The 24,830-nt window shown below is 30.9% G+C and overlaps 1 protein-coding gene across 1 annotated transcript; it reads left to right on the top strand.

Moving 5' to 3' along the window:
- The first annotated feature begins 2,130 nt into the window (after positions 1-2,130).
- LOC129957399 (uncharacterized) lies at positions 2,131-21,897 on the top strand. Its single transcript, XM_056069700.1, has 2 exons — positions 2,131-2,196; positions 19,603-21,897. The coding sequence occupies exons 1-2, from the start codon at positions 2,140-2,142 to the stop codon at positions 21,895-21,897; spliced, it is 2,352 nt and encodes a 783-aa protein (XP_055925675.1). The 5' UTR covers positions 2,131-2,139.
- The last annotated feature ends 2,933 nt before the right edge of the window (positions 21,898-24,830 follow it).

Raw genomic sequence — 24,830 nt, 5'->3', positions numbered from 1 at the left:
ACGAGAGTTAGATGGATGAAATTTGGTATTTGGCTTTTATATCAAATTTGTAGATTTTGATAGATATCAAATTTGTAGATCTGTATCAACTTTGGCACCAAATCTATCAAGCTTGCGTGGCAGTCTGTGGATGTATACTAAATAAAACTAAAAACTGTATACTAAATAAAATTTAGTATACAGTTTTGGCATATAAAGTGTAGATTAGTATCACATTTTGATTTAGTTTTCTGTACATTTGCATGCATGTAAACACGATAACACAAAAATGCAACAACTTTGATGGATTTGATTTTGTTACTATTGTTGTAAGTTCTGCGTCAAATTTTAATTTCAATCACTAAGCAGTGTGAATGTCCCCTCCGCAACTTTCTCGCCTATTTTCTAATGAATGTCTTACCTCTTTCCTTCCACCCTCGGGAGGGGGGGGGACCTCATATAAGGATTAGAAGCCGCCGGCATGGTGGTCGGTTCTCGCTACCCGAGGGGGTATAGAAATGGTGGGTCGTCGATTATCTAATTCCGAATTATGGGACATACTTCCCACGGGAAGGGTTGTACCGGGGCCGGTGATGGCCTTTTGGATTCAACTTTAGTTCCCGCCAATGTTGTTGTGGTGGTCCAATCATTCAAACTTAATCCCAATATGTCTGTAATTTGGCAGGGTGAAGTAATCTTATGTGGTTACCACTTTCCTTCGTATAAAATTGTAGATCTTGGGTAAGGCCAAGAAGATCATTCATGGCATTGTTGAGCGATATTTAAGAAATAAATAATTTTGACCGGAATCTGGCACTTCTACTGAATCTATCAAGATAATATACAATTTGGATGCCTTTTCCCCGGCCGATTAAACCAAAATTTGTCACGGAAGTACAGTTGTAGTCTTAAAATCACTCCGAAAGCCATTGTGATTATAAGTTGATTGCATTCACATGCAAACGAAAATTCAGATCGCGTCAGTAATCTCAGAGCTTGGTGACATGGCGAAGGATTTACTGGATAAATTTAATTAATTACTGGATAAATTTAATTAATTAATTGATATTTGAAAAAAACTGTATTAACATCAAGTGTCATCTATTTACAAGTTTAAAAAATGTATTTGAACTTGAGTGGATGAATAAAAAGTATTTTATTAACGATTGAAAATTTGAACAAGATATATATATATAGGGAGAGTGTGAACTGATAGGAGGAATTGAAAAAGTGAAAAGATTGTTTTAAGGTATATGACAACATTAAAAAACCAATTTTTTTTTTGTGAAGTTATAAAATTTCTTTTAATTTAATATTCTTAATATTTGAACAGGCTTCTTTATAAAACCTTTAGAATTTTCTTTCCTCCAAGTCCATTTTTTGTGAAGTTGCACTGAATTTTATATTTGCATTTGCCTAGAGTTTAATGCTATTTTATATCTTTAAATGCTGTTTTCTCAACTTCTAATCTTGGATAGAATTTTCTTAAAGAAAACCTCATAAATTAAAATCTAAGGTGTATTTTTTGTCCAAATTTGGTATAATAATTTCTCAATGTATTCTGCATTTCAGGAATTAGACAAGTAATCTATCCCTTCAGAAATATTTTATAGTAATTTCAGCGTTTCACAATGTGAAAAAGATTTGAAAATTTTGTGTTATTTATCAGTCGAATTCCAATATTTAAAGACTGGAAAGAAATACGGCTGCTTTTTTCAGTTCTGGAACAAAATAATATATTTCTTCAGCTATATGCAAAAGTTTAAGTAAATCATTTAATAAGCCTCTAAACTATAAGGTTTTTTGCTTTATACTTCTTTTTAGCAAAAAAAAAAAACTTATGATCCTTAATCGGTATATTTTGGTTTCATAAATGTGTTTGCAATCGTTTCTAAACAAATATTCAAAAATATAGTTATTTTCGAACGCTTTTCAAAAAAATTCATTCTAAACGTAATAACCTAAGCAGTTTAGCAATAAATTCTCATTGAATTTGAAAGTGCCATAAATTAATTGTAACTGATGGGTGAATGGCGTAAACGTAGACGAACTAATTTTGTTTTAATTTCAAAACAACTTTATGATGAAAATAAATTTATTTTTGTAACATCGTTGAAGACTTTTTTTTACAGTATTCTTTCATTATTTAGGTCACGTGGGATGAAGCTTCTCGACTTCATTTTCACCATATCATGTTTTCTTGCAATCACAATACAGGTATGTAGAAACATTTCAATTGCAATTAACAAAGAATCTCGATGTTTCATTTGTCTTTTTCAAGTAGATAATAAAGCAGGATGTGTTTTCTCAGCCCTTCCATACTTGAAAGCTATTTCAGCAACTTGTCTGTTCGAAGCAAATTTTTTTTGAACATACATAGGTTTCGAAAGGGATTGGTTCTTTTACCTCCGTATTTATTTTATAGTAAAAAAATAAAAATAAAATCTCCTCCGTCTCTTTCGGTTCGTTTGTTCTACCATGATATATTAGATATATAATTATTTCTTTTAAGTCTGAGCTTAACGTCCCGTTTTAAAGCAACACTAGGGCTGTTTTGGGACGGACCTCGTAATTTTGAACCACTGTAAGATGACGAGGGCGAGACCAGAGCTGGCATCACCTCCCACATCACACCAGCGGGAGGACGTTTGGCCCCGGTGGATTTAACGTGTACCAGACCTACTTACAAGATGGTTCTTCACTGGAATCTGGTCTCGAACCTGAAACCCACCGGTTCTGAAGCTGAAACTTTACCAGCAGGCTACCGTGGCCTACTTAGAAACAAATCTACAATATTAAAGCAAATATCGTAATTAGAATTCGTTTGTGTCGGTTTTCATGCTTTTATTTTCACATATACGTATGGAGAAAATATTGTAATCGCGTTGTCGTCAAAATATTCGAAAATCAATGTTCAACTAATCTCCACATTTAGACCTCACTGAGTTTGGAAAATGTCTATTTGTCTGAAATAAAGATAACTCAAAAAACGTTATGAGCTAGACGGATGAAATTTGATATACTGTCTTTATACTAAATTTGTAGGAGAAAAATTCATTCAGAGGAAGTCTGTCTGTCCTGTTATTCGAATATAAGTTAACACGATAATCACTAAGCGAAGAGCGATAAATAGATTAAATCCTGAACACAGATTTAACATTCTATAACCCAGACACTTATGAAAATTTGAGCCAAATCCAGCAAAAGATTGACCATTTGTCATGAAAACGCCATAACTCAAAAATGTAATGACTTAAACATATCAAATTTGGTATGGAATTTTATGAGTATAACTGCATCAAATTTTAATTTCAATCGGTTGTAAAAAAATGCAACTAAAACTCAAATTCGATATTCGGATACTATTAACCGCATGCCAGAGTTTATTCGCCAAATAATTCGCCAAGGATCACATGATGGATTCTGTGAATATGCCATATTCATGTCAAAGTATCGTGTATTTTGTAATTATTGTACGCCATTACCACAGAAAGTGTTATAATAACACTTTTATTAGAGAGTTATGTGAGAGCATACCCACTGGTTGAATTATTTTGTTCACAAACATATAAATCATTATTTATTGATCAATAATCGCGCCACCGATTTTGTAACTGAAATGTTCAAATTTTGGAAAGGATGCAATATTATAAACGTTAGTTATAGCGGGGAAGAGATATGATTTTGAATAAAATTTGGATCGATTTTGGACCGAAGAAACCGCATCATTTATTTATTTTCAAACTTTAACTTTTCTTTGTAGTTATAATCCGAAAAAGAGTTTCTATTTCCATAATTGGAAATATTCTGTTTCCTATTCAGTTCACGTGCATACCCAAAATGCATCTTTTGGAACTTGGTATTATTCATTAAATATGTGGTGGTCCTGCTATCACACACCACAAATATATTCTTAGTGCAGTTTCACGCTTTCTTTCATACTTTGTAAATGAATTGCTATTGTTATCATCTATATTAAGATAAATAAATCCTCGGGATACACAAACACATTATCCCATAAAATAATTTGGATAATTTTCGCTATAAGTGTTTTATTAGAGATAAATTATTGTTCAGTGATTAAATAAAAATGTATAAAGAAAATGAAGGAAATTATAGTTCCCAGATATATATATAATATAATATAATATAATGATATTTTAATTCTAATTTCAATTTAATTAATTTCCAAGATTTTATCTTAATTTAGCTCATAGTAACTTCATTCTAAAAATATTCTCTTATTTCGTGATTCAATTCCGCTTTCGGTTTAATTAATTCCTCTGTAAAACTAATGCGCCATCAGTACTACGTATCAAATGAAAGTGATACTTTATTTGCCTTTATCAGAGGTCAAAACATGTATTCCATTGGCACATAGCCAGAAATCCTATGTTATATAAGACTAGTGATCATTTGTTTCGCGCTTTTTTTCTTACTTCTGCTTTTGTTCTGCACTGCGTCTGCTTGTAAATAAATTGCTTTCCCGAGATGGATATTAAAGAGAATTAAAAATACAACGTCTCGTCTATGTCTTCAAACCTGTATATATATATATATACACTATAAAAATAAGAAAAATTTCTGTAATAACTTTTTAAAATTCTTATAGGTAAACTAAAATCTTCTATAATTTTAATTTGTAAGTTCATTTTCAATTGATAAGTTAACTAATTCACGAAAGATATTCACAGATTTATATAGCAGATTCAGTTATACCAATAATATTTTAATCCATATGTAACAAAACATCTGTTTTCAAGCCAACTCGTCGAATAGTTTTACCAATAATGATATTTATCAAAGCCAAATCAATCACTATCTGACCCTTCTTGTCAATGAGGATTGTGGATAGCCCTGATATGATTAATTAGATGTACTCAAATGTCACATAGTTTTGTAACAGATGCGCTCAATTGAATTTACACGCAACGTTAACTACTAGTACATGCATTCAAAATGCAGTTTTATTGGAAATGAATATAGTCAGTAGGGATGTGCAATGAACAATAATAAAGGCTGCAGAGAATGCATATTTCTCGTTCTAATAAGAGAAAGTCTTATACCGGAGGATATTTTTGTAAGTGATAATTAGCATTTTTCTTATTTTTGCCCTTTAGTTCCTGGCTAGTGTCGTGAAATTTCATTGCATAACTACATCACTTCGCTCCAAAATTATCTTTGCTGCCTCAGGGTGGCAATTAAACCTAAAGATCTAGGCATTTTGAGACACTAGACAGTGCACATTATAAAGCCCACTTTTTATGAAGTGGTAAATTTAATCTCAAATTTTAATTGATTTCAAAATTAATCAAAATATTAATGATTTATTTTAGGCTGTTTTTAATAATCTGATAAAATTACGTTTTTATTTAATATATATTTAGTTATATTATGGATCAATTATTTGTGTATGTATGTGTTATGACTCACAGATCCACGACTTTCAAGTAGGTACACAATAGTATCTAGGTCTAGTCTTTAAAAAATTTCATAATAAGTAAGAGCTTAGAAGAATTGAGGACTTGAAACTTGAACTTAAAAAATAAATATGAACTTGACCAATTAGTAAAGACAGAGCCTTCATATCATCCTAAAATTTCATAATTCAATGAATAGCATGTTTTACAAATTCTATGTATGTCTATGTAATTACATGCTTTTATTTATTTGGCAAACTAATAGCATAATTTTAAACGACTGCCTGCAGTCCCATTCAGCTCAGTGGTAATGGGTAATTCGCTTGCTCTAGGTAATTGCCTAATTTGTCTAGTGTTTTTTCTCCTAGATTTTACGTTTGCGAAACAAATTTTCTGCTTTTTTGAACGATCCTCAATACGAAACATAGGTTTTAGCTAACGATAGAGATTTCAATATCAGTTTCGAAATTATCATAACACCTCATAGAAGTCTTCGCTGGATGAAAACTACCAAAAAAAAAATTTGGGATTTATAACATTTAATAATTAATATCAAAATATACTTTGATTTTTTTTATATGTGTGATATATTCTGTGTATCTGAAAAATATACATCCTTTTTTTGCTTTCGATAAATACTCTCTCTGTTCAAGGATTGAAGCCTATTTTTTCTGCTTTGTTTATTGCACTTTGCACAGATAATAATTGCTTCAGGGTTCACCTCTTCTCTATACGACTTCCGACACGCCCATTATTTTGACTTGAATATATCATTATTTATTCATTATAGGGGGATTCTATAAAAAAAAAAAAAAAGGAAAATGTGAGACGGAATTTTTGGATGCTGGTGGCTAAATGGTTTGTCTCTTGATATCGTGTTTATACAACAAGATCACATGTATGAAAATGATGGACTATTGAAAAATTATTTTGCAAATTTAATAGTTCTCCTGCGACAAAAATACAGTACATATAAGATTGTATTTATCATTACTATCCGCTTTTGACGACTTGCTATTCAAAAGCCATATTAATAACGAATAGCCTCTGACGATCAACTGGTTCACCAGGGGTGTTATTTATATTTCATTTCAATTAAATTGCTTAGACACATTTCATCAAAATAATTCTGTCAAATTGTCGTTTACATTAATATCGTGATATTTTAATCGTCTTATGTATGTTATATTCATTTATAAATGAATGCATATAAAAATTCCTATTGAAGAGGTCATAGCGCTATTAAAATATAATTGCCCTTTTCATCTATATTCTTATTTTCGTAATATTATATTTCACTTCTTTATTACTTTCACGTATATGTAGTTCTTACAATTACTTTTCACCCAATTCTAACCAAAATTATAACTTTTTAAATAAAGTTTTGTAAAAAAAATATTGTATTCTGAAAAAATAATACTTTAATGAATTATGTTGATGGACAGAAAGTGTATGCTACAAATGAAATGCACCATTGCAATAAATAAATAACATATTACATACATTTAATAAAATATTTCTTATTTAGCTGTAGTTTTTAATCAGCTGCAGAGTTTTTACACTTGAATTCATTTTTATTTATACAGTAAATTGTATCAGTCTAACTCGAGAATTTTTATCTATGGCGCTTTTGCTACCCCCCCCCCCTTTACCAGCGTTCTTAGCAGAGACCAATCCTGTCATCCCGTCTGTACGTCACTAAATTTATAATACAGTCGCACAATTATAACCAGTTGATAATTGTATACTTTCGTAATAAATTAGTAGAAACTCTGACCTGGTCAAGTTAAATCGATAAATTTATTTGCCATAATTGCAACAAGCGGAAGATTAGACCATTCACAATTATCTGTTAAATAACTTTTAAAAAATTTAGGACTAAAAAATTTCTATACGCCAAATCCCCCTTTCATTTAAAATAGTTAAAAGTACCAAAAGTGAAATTAGTTAGAATCAAAAAATAAACTATTCCATGATTTTATCACTAATAATTTATTACACATGCATTATAAGCTATGTGTTATTAATTATATATTAATAAAAATTCTTTTCTTAATTCAGTATTATAAAATCTGCTTTCAAAGGAAATCTTTACTTTGACATGCCTTCACTTATTTTATTGCTGCTTTTCAGACTAACTTGCTGGATAGCTTCAGTCTATTAAACAATTCTCTCTTTTATGTGTAACTAAGCGCCTCTTTCGACCAGCTGGTTCACCGGGAATATTGGATATATTTGATTTTAGATAAATAGTTTAAATATAACTTCAGGTTCATGATGCCGTCAAATAGTCTGACATTAATATCGTGTTATTTTAATTGTTTTATTTTTTATTTATTGTGTGCATGTATTTTTCTAATAGAGATAGTTCCATGCCATCGTAGCGCTATCAAAATTTTAAATATCCGATTCCATTTATCTTTTAAATTTTGTTATATTGTAAATTCACTTTTTATCCGCCTTGTAAACTACAAAGATATTAAACACAATTATTCTTAGGTTTCAGCAATGTAAGTGAATCATGCATTCCATCATCAACCGCGTATCTATCATCAATTAGTAATCTGCTATTGGATTTGATTTCAATCAACCCATCTATTGTTTAATGAATCAGTAGTCTATTGTTTTATTTTAACTATGGTTGGAAAAAACATTTTTAAATTGCCGAAATTCAGAAAAAAATGCATGATTATTAAATCGGTGTCATTACAAAGACATTTTTTTAAATTTTAAAACAATGTAAAATTTTTTTTGTGCAAAAATATTTTCGGAAGATATCGTGAGAAAACACCAAAGTTTGGCTTAATTTTTAATTAATGTAAACATAATTAAAATTTCCATAAACTCGGTACGATATACACATTCTCACCCTCCAAGGTATACAATTATAATGTAAAATACATATTTGTTAAGTAGTTTTGTGGCCTAAGAGAGAAGAGACACTTTTGAATTTTTAAAACTTCCGATTTAATCCATCCCAGGAGGCATAATTTATGTACAAACAAGAAGCGACAAAATAAGTCAATCTACAGCGCGACACAAGAGCAAAAGAGCGAAAAATATTTTCCCCGTTGGTTTTATACTATAAATTTCTGACAGAGATTTTTTTTAAAATTTTTTTACACGTGTCGATTTAGGAAATGGAATTATAGGTATCTTTTAAAAGGATTTGTGTGGCTTGACAGATTTTTGTCCCTTCACTCGGAGTGTGGAAACTTACCCATTGCATCAGTTTTACAGAGCTCGTGTTGCATTAATTAAATAAAAAAGGTGGAATTGGATCAAGAAATAAGAGAACATTTTAAAATTGTTAATATATGTTATGATAAAAATTAGGAAATTAATTAGGATTTAATTTAGATTTATATATATATATATATATAATGATATTTTAAACTCTTAATTTAGACCATAGTAAAATATTCTCTTATTTCGTGATCCAATTCCACTTTCGATTTAATTAATCCCTCTGTAAAAAATAATGCGCCATCAGAACTACGTTTCAAATGAAAGTGATACTTCGGTACCCTTGAAAAGGTGTCAAAGGTCATTCCCTCGGCGCGTGGCCGGAAATCCTATGCTATATAAGACCAGTGATCATTTGTTCGGCCTTTTTTTTTTTCGCTCTAAAATGCTTACTTCTGTTTTGTGCCGCGTTGCGCCTTCTTGTTAAAATCATGCCTGCCACTCGGAATAGAATAAAACAAAATGTAAAAATACCAAGTGTCTTCACTGCTTCGAACCTGCATTCCATTTAAACCAAAATATGCTACATATTATTTAGCCGACAGGATTCGAAAATTTTTACATTATATATATATATATATATATATATATATATATATATATATATGCCAAATTTGGTAGCTCTAAGTCATAGGGGGTCAAGAGCAAACACACAACGTACACACACGCATACTTCCCCTTTATTATTTACAGAGATTGAAAAGAGATAAAAAGCCGACTTGGCACTGAAATCTATTCATTATTTTATTATCATCACTCCTAAAAGAATTAAATTTTTTTTTGCAACAGTTCCTTAAATCGTTTTAAATATTCTAGGTCAAATTTTTAAAAAAAGAAGAAGAAACAAATTATGAACTGATGTCTCCTGTCAAATATGAAACACCTCCGACTGCCACACGTGATGTTTTCTTCGAAAAAGATTCCCATAAAAAGATTGCATAATATGATTGTAGTGATATAAAAGATTCTGTCCAAGTTTTCTTTCCAGATAAAAAGTTCTTACTTAACGCCCCAGGTATTCCATTGATGGACATTCTGCCGGTCACGGTCACATGCTCGAGCCGCTGTTTTTACGAATACGACAATGAGTTGATGTCCAACAAGGCGTGGCCAGAGTAATAAACACTGCCGCCACACCCCAGCTTTCGATTCGTTTTACGGTTGCATCTGATATAGAAGGATTCGATTTCGCACGAAATGTATTGAAATTGTGGTACGATTTATAGAAGATACTATCTATAAAATTTTTAAGGTCATGAGGAACGGACATTAAAGCAGATCTGACCTAAATAAAATCAAAGTAGAGTGAGACTTCTCTAATTGGTAATTTGCCCCCTTCCTTACTAATTTCAACAATGATTTAAATTTAAGAAAAAATATGAATAAAATGATAGAGTAAAGCAATAAAAAAACCGTAATATAATAAAGGAAAAAATATGTATAAGAGTGTCAATGCTCTACAGAGCAGATCGTTTAATCTACAGCTATCATACGTAACACATACATACCTTGAAGGGTAAAAACGTGCACATAAAAACGCTTTTTTTTAAATTTTAAGCAAAATTTTAATTAATCAAAAATTAAGCGAAATTTACATAATATTAATTCCTACATAATTTCCAAAAATGTTCCTGTACAAAAATGATTTTTTTCCACCGTTTTATAGTTTAAAAAAATTTATCTTTTCTAATAATTTAATGGCTGGAAAATTGTTTAGTCTAGATTTAATTAACCTTTAAAGATATTTTTAAGTATATTTTACAAAAATATTTCCATTGTTGTGAATGGAATCCAGATAATTTTTATTGTTCATCAAATATTTAATCGCACGATTTTCTTTCGATATTGAAAACTAAGAATGAAAGATTGTATTTAGTACCTATGCAGTCTATTGCTTGAATAATAACAAGTAATATATAAATAAAAAATCAAGTCAATTCCTACTTAGGTCGACGAATTTTTTTTAAAATTTTAGTTACTTTTTGTTAAATAATAACAATTAATATAAATATGTATATACATATGACAGAATTACAATATTAAGTGGCAAAAAAATTTGGCGACCAAATAGAAATTACTGGGCAAATTTAATTAATTAATTGATATTTAAAAAGAAAACTGTATTAACATCAAGTGTCAACCACTACAAGTTTAAAAAAATGTATTTAAACTTGAGTGGATGAATAAAAAGTATTTTATTAACGATTGAAAATTCGAACAAGATATATAGAGAGTGTGAGTTAATAGTAGGAATTGAAAAAAGGTGTATGTGTTGGTGCTCTACAAACTAGACCGTTTGACCTACAACTATTAAATTTGGCACATATATACCTTGAAGAATGGAAATAAATTTGTCTCATATACACCTTGGAATGGTTTTCTTTTTTTGAAATTTTAATTAACTAAAAATCGCACTGAATTATTTATAATTTTTTCAGTGTAGTTTCTTCTATAGGTTATGTAGAAGATGTAGTATATATGGAATGTAGTTTCTTTTATATGTTATGAATTACGTAGTTTCTTCTATATGTTATGTAGAAGATGTATATATGGAATGTAGTTTCTTCTATATGTTATGTAGAAGATGTAGTATATATGGAATGTAGTTTCTTTTATATGTTATGAATTATGTAGTTTCTTCTATAACTTCTGAATATATTATTGAACAAAAATTAATTCGGCACTGTTTCAAAACCTAAAAATTGTCTTCTGAATGATATCAATTTAATAATCGTACAAATTTTTCTTGAATTTTGGCAATTATTTATTCATTTGTTTTGCCTAATTTTTAACAACAGATAAATTTTTGCTTTATGGTTCAAATCATTCTCCATATTTCGTCAGATATTTTGTCACATGTTTTTCTTCCGTTGTTGAAAATAAAATAAGGATTATGTTAACATCTATCTAGTTTATCCGGATATTTAAGCTTTTAATAGTCCTATGATGTCATAGGATTGATCCTCACTCAAAAGGTTCATTTGCGCAATGAAGAGACCATTTGTAAGAAAATTCAAATAACGCCATTTTAATGCCTGATAATTTTACGGAATTATGGACATGAAAATATATCCAACCGATTTAAATTGAATGAAATTTAACCAATTTTAACAAGAACCAGCTGGTCGACAAAGATGATTAACATGAGGCATAAAAAAAGTAAGGTCTATGCGGTCTATCTGTCTAAATCTATCTATCATAATTCGATTTTTTTTATTTACATTTCTGGGGAAATGTTACATAAAGTTATACATAACATTAAATTATACATAAAGTGATTTAATTAAAATTAAACGCAACCAGCACTCACAGCTATTTTTCGCCAAATTTGGCAATTAATAAATAAAATTAGAACAAGAATACAGTATATTCAGAAATGGGCTGATTCCTTCAATTTCATGTTTAGAAATTCATGAACCACATTCTTCACAATTTTCGAAGAATCAGGGCTGGGGTATCAAATAGGATAGCCCCCAAAATTTTACCAAAGCCCCCAAAATTTTCGCAGGGGTCGAATCTAAATTTTTTATCACAATTTAAAGTAATTCAATTTTGTGCATTCATTTTAATTACAAGAGCTATGAATTCCAGTTACTTTAAGTTGAAATCTAGTATCTTTCAATTTTAAGACAATATTCATCCGACATTCCCAATTAATTATATTCTACAAATTGTATATCATATTGATTTACAACTTTAAAAAAGTTGCTTTATAATTTATAAAATGCCTGATGCTATTGTTAACCCTTTAAAGGGTAATTTTTTTCTAGTCATATTATGTTAAGATATTTTTAGGCTTAAATTTAGAATACGAAAAGGGATTCATTTAGCTTAATAGATCAATTTAATTTCATTAATTAAATAATCTGGTTAATTAATAATTAAGTAACAAATCAAGACACATCATTTTGTGTGAGATAAAGAACTGAAGCATCTAAGTTTCTGTCTTTCTAAAAAAATTTGTTAGAACTTATGCCGACCTATATAAATTCATACAAAGATTAATAAATTTGGTGGGAAGCATACTTCCCACGGCCTTGGAAAGGGTTAAACAGTATTTATGTTATCTTAAGTGGTTAATTTTACTTCTAAATCTAAATAATTACTATTATTACTTTCTAGAATACGAAATATAGAAAAAGTATAGCAAAAAATTCTTACTTGATTTTGATTTATCTCCACGTTTTAGACTTCCTAAGGACAAAAAAAACACACTTTTGGAAAATGCCCGCCTGTCTGTCTCTCTATTTGTCTGTGATAAAGATAACTCAAAAATGCTTTGCGTTAGACGAATGAAATTTGGAATACAGGCTTAAAACCAAATTCGTAGATTTCTATCAATTTTTTAGGAAAATCCTTTCAGAGCAAGTCTGTCTGTCTGGCGTACGGATAATTGCAAAACAAAAAGAGCTACATAGATAAAATTCGGCATTGCGGATTTAACATCTTTTGTGTAGACACCTATCAAGTTTTGAGCGAAATCCAACAAGAGGTTGGCCGTCTGTCGGTCTGTACTTTCAAAAACATGTAAAAGTGATAATTCAAAAACGCGATAATTTAAATATATCAATTATGGTACGTGTTTTTGAGATTTTTAAATGTAGTTATATGTCAAATTTTTGTTTCAATCGGTTGGGAAGAACGTGTCTGAAGCCCAAATTTGATTTTCGGATACTATTAATCGCATGCCAGAGAGTAATCGCCAAAACATTCGCCAAGCATCATGCAATACATTCAGTAAATGTGCTAAATTCACGCCAAAGGTTAATATTTCGCAACTATTGCACGCCAATGCCATGCAAGGCTTAGATAACTGGAATAAAACCATTATTAGAGAGTGTGCGAGAAAGTTTTAGGGAGAACACTCCGCTAATTATGTATTTTATTTATTTACTTTTTCTTGTACCTGAAATCTTTTAAACAAACTCTCTTGAAAGAAGCTTTCAATTAAGTATTTTGTTGTGTCAGTTAGTTGAAATTTGCTACCTCAAAATTGTTTATATAGAGATTAGATTAAAATCAATTTCTGCATTAAAAAAAATCTTGTATTTAAATATAGAAAAAATTCCCCTCCCCCTCTCCCAAGATTTGCTTTGTTTAAGAGCCCTACAGCACTTAACTCAGCTGTGAGAAGTCCTCCTGCTGGTGTGGAGAGGGGGGTGCCAGCTCAGGTGTCGTCCTCGTCATCTGACCGAGGTTCAAAATTATGAGGTCCGTTCCAAAATAGCCCTAGTGTTGCTTTAAAACGGGACGTTAATATAACTAAACTAAACTCAGCAGTGAGAAGAATGGTATTTAAATGAATACTTATGTTCTTTCATGTTCCAAATCTGTAATACTTTGATCAACAGGGAATTTTATTTCAATGTATTATGTATGGATTATAGATAAATAGATAGTTTTAAGTCAGATGCTAAATTTAGTGCTTTTTATCTTATTGACAATGCATACATAGTATTAGTGAATTGAATGTGACTTTTTTTCCAAAAGGCATTTTACAGTGAGTTTCAATAATTCTGGTTTCTAAGTGGGAATGCGTTTTTATTTCTTATTGAATTTTTTAATTCTATAGATCATTTCATATTTTCAATTCTTCTTTCACGGTTTTATCATTTTAGCACGTAATTGTTCAAATATGCTCCATACAAACTCTTTATTACAACAATCATTTCAAATTCAAGTTAATTTAGTATCTTAATTTCAAATTCTCAGTCTATTTATTTTTTAATTTTGTTTGTTCATTTATTTTAATTTTTTATTTATATATATTTATTTGTTTTCAATGCAATCTTAAGCATACCTATTCAACTGACAGAGAGAGATGTTCTGTCTCTGATATATGCTGTGGTGATAAACATGAAAATTTTAAGTAAAGAGCTAAGTCTTAATTCACTCTTTTCGCTTTCCTATATTCCAGAAAAATGTTATAAGCGCCTCCGATTTAAGCAGCTATTTTCCAAAGAAAGGAACTTTTTAAATAGGCCATGCTCGATGAAAAAATGGTCTAAGTAGATTCTTTATATGTCTTTTTTTTATCTACTTTTTCAGTTCATTTACTGTCTATTCTTCCGGCAGGAAAGTCTACCTCTCTCTCTCTCTCTTTTTAAGTGTATAAAGAGAAAGTACTGCAATCTTCAAAAAATTCGAACAAGAGATTATGATGAATCTCTAAATTTCAGACCTACCTGATCGAAAACACGTTTTTTGGCGTTATGTCTGTCTATCTGTGAGCGTGATAGGTTAAAAACATTTAGAGGAAGATGAATGAAATTTGGCACATGGATGTTACACCAAATTTGTATATTTCTATCAAATTTTGAGTAAAATCCATTCAGCAGACGTCTGAATGGATTTCCAGCAATCCGAATAAATGTGAAAATAGTTACAAAATGAAGAGAGCTAGATAGAAAAAATTTGGTACATATATTTAGCATAAAAAAACGTAGATATGTATCAAATTTGAAACCAAATCCTTGACTGTCAGTCGGTCTGTACTTTTACAAGCTTAAGTATATAAATAAGATAAAGTTAATAATAAATAAATAAAAATAAAACAAAAATGTAACAATATAAAAGAAGAATACTATTAGCAAATAATAAATAATAGGAATTAGGAAACAATAATTGGGAATTTTTTATGATAATTAAAATTTGTTTAAACTAGTAACCAGTTAATTCGCAGGAATGAATGATCGCTAAAATTTTTGATTAAATATTTAATATAACTTGATTTTAGTAGCTACTTCTACACATAATTTTAAAATTCAAATTTTTATAGATATATAATTCATATTATTTTAGGAGCTTTACGCCGTTCTGTTCAATTAATTATGCATCTCCCTTATTTTCTCTTAGCGCTTCTAACATTTATAAAAAAAATAGTTCTCTTTTATATTTCTAGCCTTTTAACAATGCAACCTAATGTCTAACTTAAAACATTATAAAATTTGACATTTTTTTTCATGTTAAAGTATATTAAATATAAATTAAAATTTTTTACAGTCTTCTTAGAAGTAAATAAATATATCGTTTGCTTTTCTGAAATCTGCTTTACCATTAATGATTTGTGTTAAAGACAGACATTTTATTTCACTATTTTATATATTTCATTATTCTTTTTATTAATATCGATATCAATTCGAATTGTAAAATAGAAACAAAAAATATCTGCATATTTAATAATGATTTCTGTCAATAACTTTGTTCTTTGAGAATTCTTATGTTTTATTATTATTATTACATTCATGATATGCTTAATATTCGTTCAGAATTCTTGCGTATTTTTATTTGTTTTATTTTTTTTGTGTGTGTTGGAAAACATGTTTAAAATATTTTTAAAAATTAATTAAAAAAAATTATACAAAAAAAAATTAATTTAATTAGAACGATGATTCTTTGAATTTTAAGTTGATGTAAAAATCATTCTTGTAATGTAATATTTTCGGAAGTTGAAAAAAAGCCAGAATTTTGTTTAGTTTTTAATTGCATATTCCCAACTTCCAAATTATGTACGTACTAGCTTTTACCCGAGACTTCGTACGCGTGAAAATAGATAAGAATTTATAGCATTAATGGCTTTATTTTTCTCCTGCGCATGCGTGTTTTTTCAACGCCAATTGGGGCATCACAAATGTATGAATTTTCTACGCCAGTTGGGGTAACGCAATATAGATTATAAATTTTTAATTTCCTTTATTCTGTTTTATTTTCATTCAAAAGTACTTCAGAATGAATCCGAAAGATCGATTCATTAACGATGTTTAATTTTAAATGTATCGAACACCAAGAAAATAAACAGAATCGTTTAAAATAATAGTCAAAATCATGTTAAGCCTAATCTCATTGGCGTGGGGGGGGGAAACCTGAAGATTTACTCATTTGGCAATTTTTGGCGGGAAAGTTAGTTTTTAAATAATAAACAATTAACCACTCAATTAAACGGAATAAATAGTAGCCTATGTCCTATTCCAGACTATAATCTATCTCTCAGCTAAATTTTATCCAATTCTGTTCAGCCGTTCTGGCGTGAATGACTAACAAACATCTATCCATCCATCCATCCAAACTTTCACGTTTATAATAGTAGTATAGATGCAATTTGGTAGTTCTAGGTCAAACTGTCCAGTTTGTATAAGCTTAAACACACTCATTCATTTTTATTATACGTAAAGATAAAGTTAAAAAAATACTCATTCACCAACAGAATATATTGTGTTTCTTGCTCCGTAGAATGAAGAAAATGGAGTAAGCATTAGGGACACCTTCGTTTCAATTGATTAAAAATAAATTCGGACAGAAATTTATTATTTGAGTAATAAGCCCATAAACTGAATTTATCTCCTATATTTGTTTATAAGTGAACGAACAAAAAACAATTAAGGTTTATAAATCTAGTATGCGCCCACAATATAAATTTTTATCAAAACTAGCCGCTTTTGGTGATCAGTTGATTCGTGGAGATAAATGCTTGCCGAAAATTTCAGTTAAACATTTAATATGCCTTGGTTTTAATTGCCCCATCAACAAAATACTTTTAAGCTTTAAATTTTGATACATATATTTTACAGGCCTTACAGCGTTCTGTGAATTTTCTTAATTTTCTATTACAATCATTATACATTTAATTATATAATAGGAAAAGGCAGCAGTGTTTAAAAATGGATGTGCTTTAAAATTTTTTCACTCTATTTATTTCTGAAGTTATACCTTAAGTACCACAAACTTTTAAATACTCTAAAACTTGGAGATTCGTTAAAATACATCGAAATTTGGAAGATAGATGAATCATTACATTTACATTTTTCACATACATCTTTCTATGATGCCCTGAAACTAGTCTTCATTCCATAATAAACAGAAAACATAAGAAAATGCAAAAAATACGTATTTAATGTATGACAATTTGGCGGAATCATGGACATAAAGTTATATTTAAACGATTGAACTGAAATTAGACACAAAATAAAATCCCCCGGCGAACCAGCTGGTCTCCAAAGACGACTATTTTCTAAAAGAATTACATATCGCGTTACATTGTGTTAGTATGCAAAAAAAAAAAAAAAAAAAAAAATCGAGATTAGAGCACTCCCTCTTGTCTTTGCACACTTCATATAGGAGAAAGTAAACAAAGCCGACGTCAACGAACAAACATTTCCAATTGAACACCATACAATCATATAACAAGCTCCATAAATACTAAAGCTTTCTTCTTCGGGGCTAATCTGAAAGAGATTTTCCATCAAACAAGAAGGAAGGGAAAAAGATGCATTAAGTAGAAGTTGTTCCGATGTCTTTTTGAATGCACTTCACTTTTCATCTCCAGTCTCTTTGAAGCCCATTGTGGGCACAATGGCCCTATTTTGTGCCCTTTCTGCGTGAGGGGATGCGCACAATGAGAAGCTCGCCCAACCGAACTTTCGCAGATAGCAATGGCGGAAGTCAGAGAAGCAAGTGAACTCTTCTGGTTTTCCGTTTACGAAAAAAAAAACACCACCTGTTCCATTATCTGCTGCAATGCATGCGAAATGCTGGTTGCCCACAAAGGACATGTTTGAGGTTCATTATTTAAAACATTTCATATATTATAATGGATTTTTAATTTAGATTTCAGACCTCTCCGTGTTCGTAAAACACATTGCTGGAATTATATCTGTCTGTCCTACTGTGAAAAAGATTTAGTGGGCGGTGGGTGTTTGAGACAGAGCAATTAATTGGGTACATAATTTTTACACTGAATTTGCAGATTTCTATCAAATTTTGAAAAAAAAAACATCGAGATGGCGTCAGCCTGCCTGTCTGTCCAAATTTAAATTAATACAATATTCAAAAAATGAATAAAATTTGGTTCAAAGATTTACATCTAAAATGTAGATATCTATCAAATTTGGAACTAATTCCATTCGTCAAAGTGTTGACCGTCTGTCAGCCTGTACTTTTATAAGCATGTAAACGCGACAATGAAAATATAGTCATATGAAATTTTGAATGAAATCCACCCACAAAAAGTTTGTCTGTATGAGATGCGCGTGAATACGATAAATACAAAGCGTAAAAAAAAAAAAAAAAAAAAAAAATTTGGTACTCAGACTTAGAGATTCACCTAAAAACCGTCGTGTAAACGGATCTGGTGCACTTCAAATCCGTCGGGGCCAAATGAGCTCGGGTGTCGTCCTTGTCATCTGACTGCGGTTCAAAATTATAAGGTCCGTCCCAAAATAGTCCTAGCGTTGCTTTAAAATGAGATGTTAATATCTGAAACTGAGAATGAATGTCGATCAAAATTTGATAGAAATTTACAAATTTGATCGCTCAAATTTCAGCCGTCTGGGTCAAAGTGATTTTGAGTTATTGCATTCATTTACATAGAGATAGATAGATAGATAAGACATAATGCTTTATCAGATTCAAGGATGTCTAAAGCCAAAAAATAAGGCGAAATCTCAAGATCGAATTTTTTGGTGATTACAATACATCATCTATATTTCGTATACAAAAAGGGGGGGGGGGACCACGAAAATAGAAATTATTAAATAGAAATTATTTTTCGTAATATAAAGAATAAATAACATGTAAATGTCATTCAGATACAAGCTTTTGTAGAACATTTTGTTAAGAACAAAACTTCCTTAAGCAAAAATTTTACAGGTTTTTTTCTTTTTTCTTTGCGCAATGGCTTGAAATTGATATAGTTTTACGTAGCAAAACATACGTATTTGAATATAAATTAAGTGAATAATTTAGGTGAAGTGGTAGTTGGCTGTATTTATGCCCAGTTTCACGAAACGAATAATAATTCATTTAAAAGGAATAATTATCTAATTATAATAATTCGTTCATTACCAAACGAATAAAAATTCATTTAAATTTCTTATAAATTGCATTAAAAACAAAAATATTTATTTTTCATCTTCTCATTTTTACTATTAGGTATTTTTTTCTCAATAATTTCTATTTTTAGGTAATAAAATGCGATGGAAGCACCGACTGGAGATCAGGCCCTCCCGATAGTCTACCAGAACTTACAAAACTGAGTGTAGAATGTGGCAAGCAAGAAATGACAATTTACCTACAATTCAGTGCTCCATACGATGGCAGCGTTTACTCCAAACCCAATGGACAATCTGGCAGGTGCATCCACGTGGCACCTCATTCTCACATCACGGAAACCACCTTCTCGATCGAGTACGATGACTGTGGGACGCGTTCTGATCCACAAGGCAAATTTTATGAAAACACTATCATCATCCAGTACGATGATGTTGTCATCGAGGCTTGGGATGAAGCGAAGAAAATTCGTTGCGAATGGCATGATGGTTATGAAAAGTCAGCCTTCAAGATGCCCATCACCATTTCAGATCTGGATGTGGTAGAAATGAATTTCCAAGGTGACGATGTGGATTGTTGGTTGGAAGTCCAAGATGGCAAAGGGCCGTGGTCAGCAAAAGTGGAAGGATTGGTACCACTGGGCAGCCCTCTGACTTTAGTAGTCGCAATTCAAGATAGCGAAGGTCATTTCGACATGAGGGTAAAATCCTGCATTGCCCACGATGGACAGAAGCATCCAATACACCTGACAGATGAAGATGGATGCGTTTTAAGGCCCAAAATGATGACGCCATTCCAGAAAACAACGGAAACTAAAGGAACGGCAAGCGTTATAGCGTACAGTCATTTTTACGCCTTCAAATTCCCGGAAACAGTTGAGGTCACGATTCAGTGCACAGTTGAGATCTGCCGACATGGCTGTCCAGGAACTTGTGTCGAAGGTCGGGAATCGCAACCCCAAGACACTGATTCGTCGAATTTTCAGCCACCGCCTTCTAAGGAAGCTGAAGACATACCTACATATAAAGATTCGTTCCCTTTTTCAACAGTTGTCACATCAAGGCCCGACCAACAAAATCAGTCCTTAAGTCTAAACACATCGTCAAGTACTGTAATAGGAAATAAGGAAAATGCATCGAAAGAAGAAAATGTTGATCCACTAGAGACAAGTCCAAACACTAATTATGATTTTTATCTTAATAAATATCCTTACGATTTGTTTGATGACTTATTAATTGAAGAAAGACAAGATGATAAGGTAGACTATGATCGCCATTCAGATAAAGATTATGCAGGTAACGGTGATGATATCTATTATTCTCAACTGCCCAATATTTTTGGTGGCGTCAGAGAGCATGGAAAAAATTTCCCTGCTGGCCAGAAAATTTCCAACGTATCTAACAAAACGCATGATAAAACCGATCAGTCAGTAACTACACAAAGTAATATAGAAAATTCAGCGACAACAGAAACATATGTAAGTACAGTACCAGATTTATCTGACGTGACGGCTTTGGCTATTAAAATGGGTATGCACACTTCCTCAACAGAAGCTCATACAGAATTAAGTTCAACAGAAAATCCACTTTTGAGTGATGAATCAGAGGCAAGTAATGGCGACGAAATCACTTCTGATAATGGAAATATTAGTGATTTAGTACAAGATGAAGAGCATCTAAAGCATGAAGCATTACACACCAAAGTGATCGCCAGTGATACAATTAAGTCTGACAAAAGTGGCGAGATTTTTTCAGATTCAACAGATTATAATGATGCAAATGTAGAAAGTCGTCAATCCGATTATGACTTTAACGCCAACAGAAAACGAAGTGAGGAAGACATGCTGCCAAAGAAAGACATAGAGCTTCATTTTGACGATTATAAGGTAAAAGCCAGGAAACCCTATGATAATTATGAAACAAGGCAGAACTATCCATACAGATCATTTTTGCCGCCAGCTCCAGCACCACCAATCACGCTATACAACGGTGTACCCCTTTACTATTACAGCCAGTCCAGCCCAAACACAGACTACTTCGAGCCAGAAAGTCATCCATATCTAAGCAGATTTTCTTACCAAAAAAGTTACGTCAAATCCAAACTACGACGTCCTGGCAGAAGACGTGGTAGAAGAGACATCGGTGAAAAAGAACAATTGGGTCTGAAACAGACACTGAGAGTAATAGCTATGGAAGATCTTGATTTTTCAGCCAATGAAAATGAAAAGATTCTGCCTCTTTATGTAGGGAAAGCAGATCCAAATTCTGATGTGTGCATGGCTCCCTCGAGTCTGGCTGCTGGTCTGGGTCTTTTGCTTTTGGCTAACGTCTGCGTGATTTGTGTTGTAGTATTTCTTGGTCACCATTATTATATTCATAAGAAGGCACAGGTAAAAGCTGTTGAATTACTTGGCACAGAACTATCATAGTGGGAGCACAATTAGGGGAAATAATTAAATATATTCGCAAAAACAAGACTGAACAACTTTTTGTAGATAGATCATATATAAAATATTTCCACTGAAAGAAATATGGTACACTAAGTGCCAACTAAGATTTACTGTATTTTTTCATTGAAAAAAAATATTAGAAATAAAAGGAATGCACATTTTTCTATATATAATCATCAAATAATACAAACTGTGGAACAGACAATGAGGATAAACAAATGCCGTTTCTGTTTTTGAGATTTTCTACTTCACATTTTTCAAGTAATACATGAACAGGTTTATCGAAGTATCAAAGCATTGGTAAGATGTCACAAGCTGAAAAATGTGACGGAAGTCAAAGTGAAATGTTAAAGAAAGCAAACAGCAGAGAAGAATGTGAGTGGAAAATAAATATCAGTTCATTTTAATATAGTTTTCTTAAAATGGATCAAATAGGGAAGTAAATGTGATGAATGTATGCAAATTTATGATGGCACACACATCTAGCGTGGTAATTTAATAATTGTGTGTATCTTATTTCAATATACACTTTCTCTGTGTTTTAAAGATTATTTAAAGTTTGTGAAACCATTCAAAATGCTGACGGCAGAGACATTGCAAATGGACAGCTGAAATTGGATAAATATAAAAGGAAAGATACAAATTACAATAAAAAATATCATCTTCATTACAAGAAAAAAAACTTGAATGTCAGTTTGAAAAAAGACTTTAATATCTGAAATATTTCAAGTTCACAAAAGACATGTTTCTTTGTGAAATGACTGGTCTACTTCAGAAATTTCACTTCAAATATGCATGAACACTTTTTAATGTGTCGAATGATTTTAAATTAAATGCTTAATTGCTTATAACATGTTATTTATATACTCTTTGAACGATTTTCACCACTAAAGTATCAGTTAGATAAACATAACTCTTTCTTTTTTCTGAATCAAAAAAGTTTGTTTCAATTCTATCAAAAACAGAAAAACTTTCCTTCTTGAGCTATAATCTTCCATATTTGGATTTAGGATAAGTGAGTAAGCAATTCAAGCAGAGAAAAAAGAAATTGAAATAAAATGCTGTAACAAAATAGAACATTACAAGACTAAACTTGGCACAGAAGCCCCTTGCAGACCTTGGCTGCCTCGACCGCGTGCACTTTTCTGTGCTTTCTATCCTCCGGAACTGCCTTCCAGTTCCTTATCCTCAAGTCTCTTTCCACATCATCCAGCCATCCAGTTGGAGGTTTTCTTTTGGTCTATGATCCCATAGGATTTTTAAAACTGGATATTTTGAGGGCGCTGCTTTCATGGCTTATACATTAAAAATGAGATGTTTTCATGGCTTCTCCTTCTGGTCAAGTCGTCTTAACCTGTTGCTCCGGATAACCAGTGTTATCTGTGTTTGCCTGCAGAGTTTGTATAATTCAAAATTGAATCCAGTTCGCCAACATCCTCTCTCTAGTACTGGGCCAAAGATAGTTCTAAGGATCTTTCTCTCGAACATGTTCAGGGAATGCTGAGTGCCCAAGTTCCACCGCATAGAGCAGAACAGGCATAATAAGAGTCATAAATTCTTAGTTTAGTTTTCCAACTGATTAAGTCGGATCTTAGTTGTTTTTTCAGTCCAAAGAATCATTTATTAGCCATTTTTATTGGACTAAACTAACAGGATTACATATTTTGATAGAAAGCAATAATTGTGTCTTTTATCTGAAATAAATATTCATTGATATTGTAAATACAATACTAGCGATAAATTTTTAATTTTTTATTCAGAAGAAAAATGTTTATAAAATATAACTCTGCACAGGTAATATGAAAAATAATCAAATAAAAATGATATATTACACAATATTTTAACTGCCCTTTAAAAAAACTGGTGGGAAAGCAAAAAGCCACTGCAATATCAATAGTTAATTTACTTTGTAAATAATAGGAAAGAAATATTCTATAATATTAAAAATTATCAGCCTTTGGCAACCATTTATTTCAATGTGAATCTTGATTATGTTTAATTTCAATTTAATGTTTTCTATATAACTCGGTATTTTTAAGCATCACATTACAACAAACGTTAATACCATATTTCAAAACTTTTACACCTGTTCTGTTTATTATGCACATGAACCTTTCTAATGGAATAAAGTCCCATAATATTATCGAGTTATTAAAAATTTAAATGCCTAGGTAATGCATTTTAAATTCCCATTATCTTTTGCAATAACATTGTTTCACTACTGAATTCATCACGTAAACATAAAACTTTCCTTCTTAGGTTCCAGCAATGACAGATCAAGCAATTAATTAAATATTTAATGAAATAATGGGCTTGAATTTCTTTGTAACAATAAATTTTATTGTTACAAATTAGAAATTTTTTTTTAATTGCCAAAATTTAGAGGGTGGGGGGAGGAGGAATTGCATAGTAACTAAAAATAAATCAAGAAAAAGACAATTTTTTAAATATTAAAATGGTAAAAAGTCAGTTTTGTTTAATAATATTTTTAGAAGTTATTGTGGATAAATGTTAAAATATTGTTTAATTTTTAATTAATCAAAATTCTAATTAGCATTCCAAAAAATCGATCTGACACTGAACACTTCCGCCCTTGAAAGTATATTTGTATTAAATGTTGATAGTTTTAAATCGAATGATAGCCAATACATTCTCCAATATTAAAGTACAGATGTGCATTTTGTGAAACATTTATCTCGTCTTTACTACTATTTATACCAATGCAAGTGTTTCTTGGAATTTACATTTTACCATTAAAACTACTATTACTCTAGTCCTTTGAAAAGTATAAAATTATCTATTATTATATTTTGAAAGGCAACTAAAAACAACAAGTTTAACATTTAGATATTGGGAGGGGGGGGGGAACTTTGTTATTTATCAAAATAAAAATCATAACATATCAGCTCTTA

The sequence above is a fragment of the Argiope bruennichi genome, chromosome 11 (genome assembly GCF_947563725.1).
Source record: "Argiope bruennichi chromosome 11, qqArgBrue1.1, whole genome shotgun sequence".
NCBI lineage: Eukaryota > Metazoa > Arthropoda > Arachnida > Araneae > Araneidae > Argiope > Argiope bruennichi.
The sequence above is the reverse complement of the archived record's forward strand: the minus strand, read 5'-3'. Positions and strand labels throughout refer to the sequence as shown.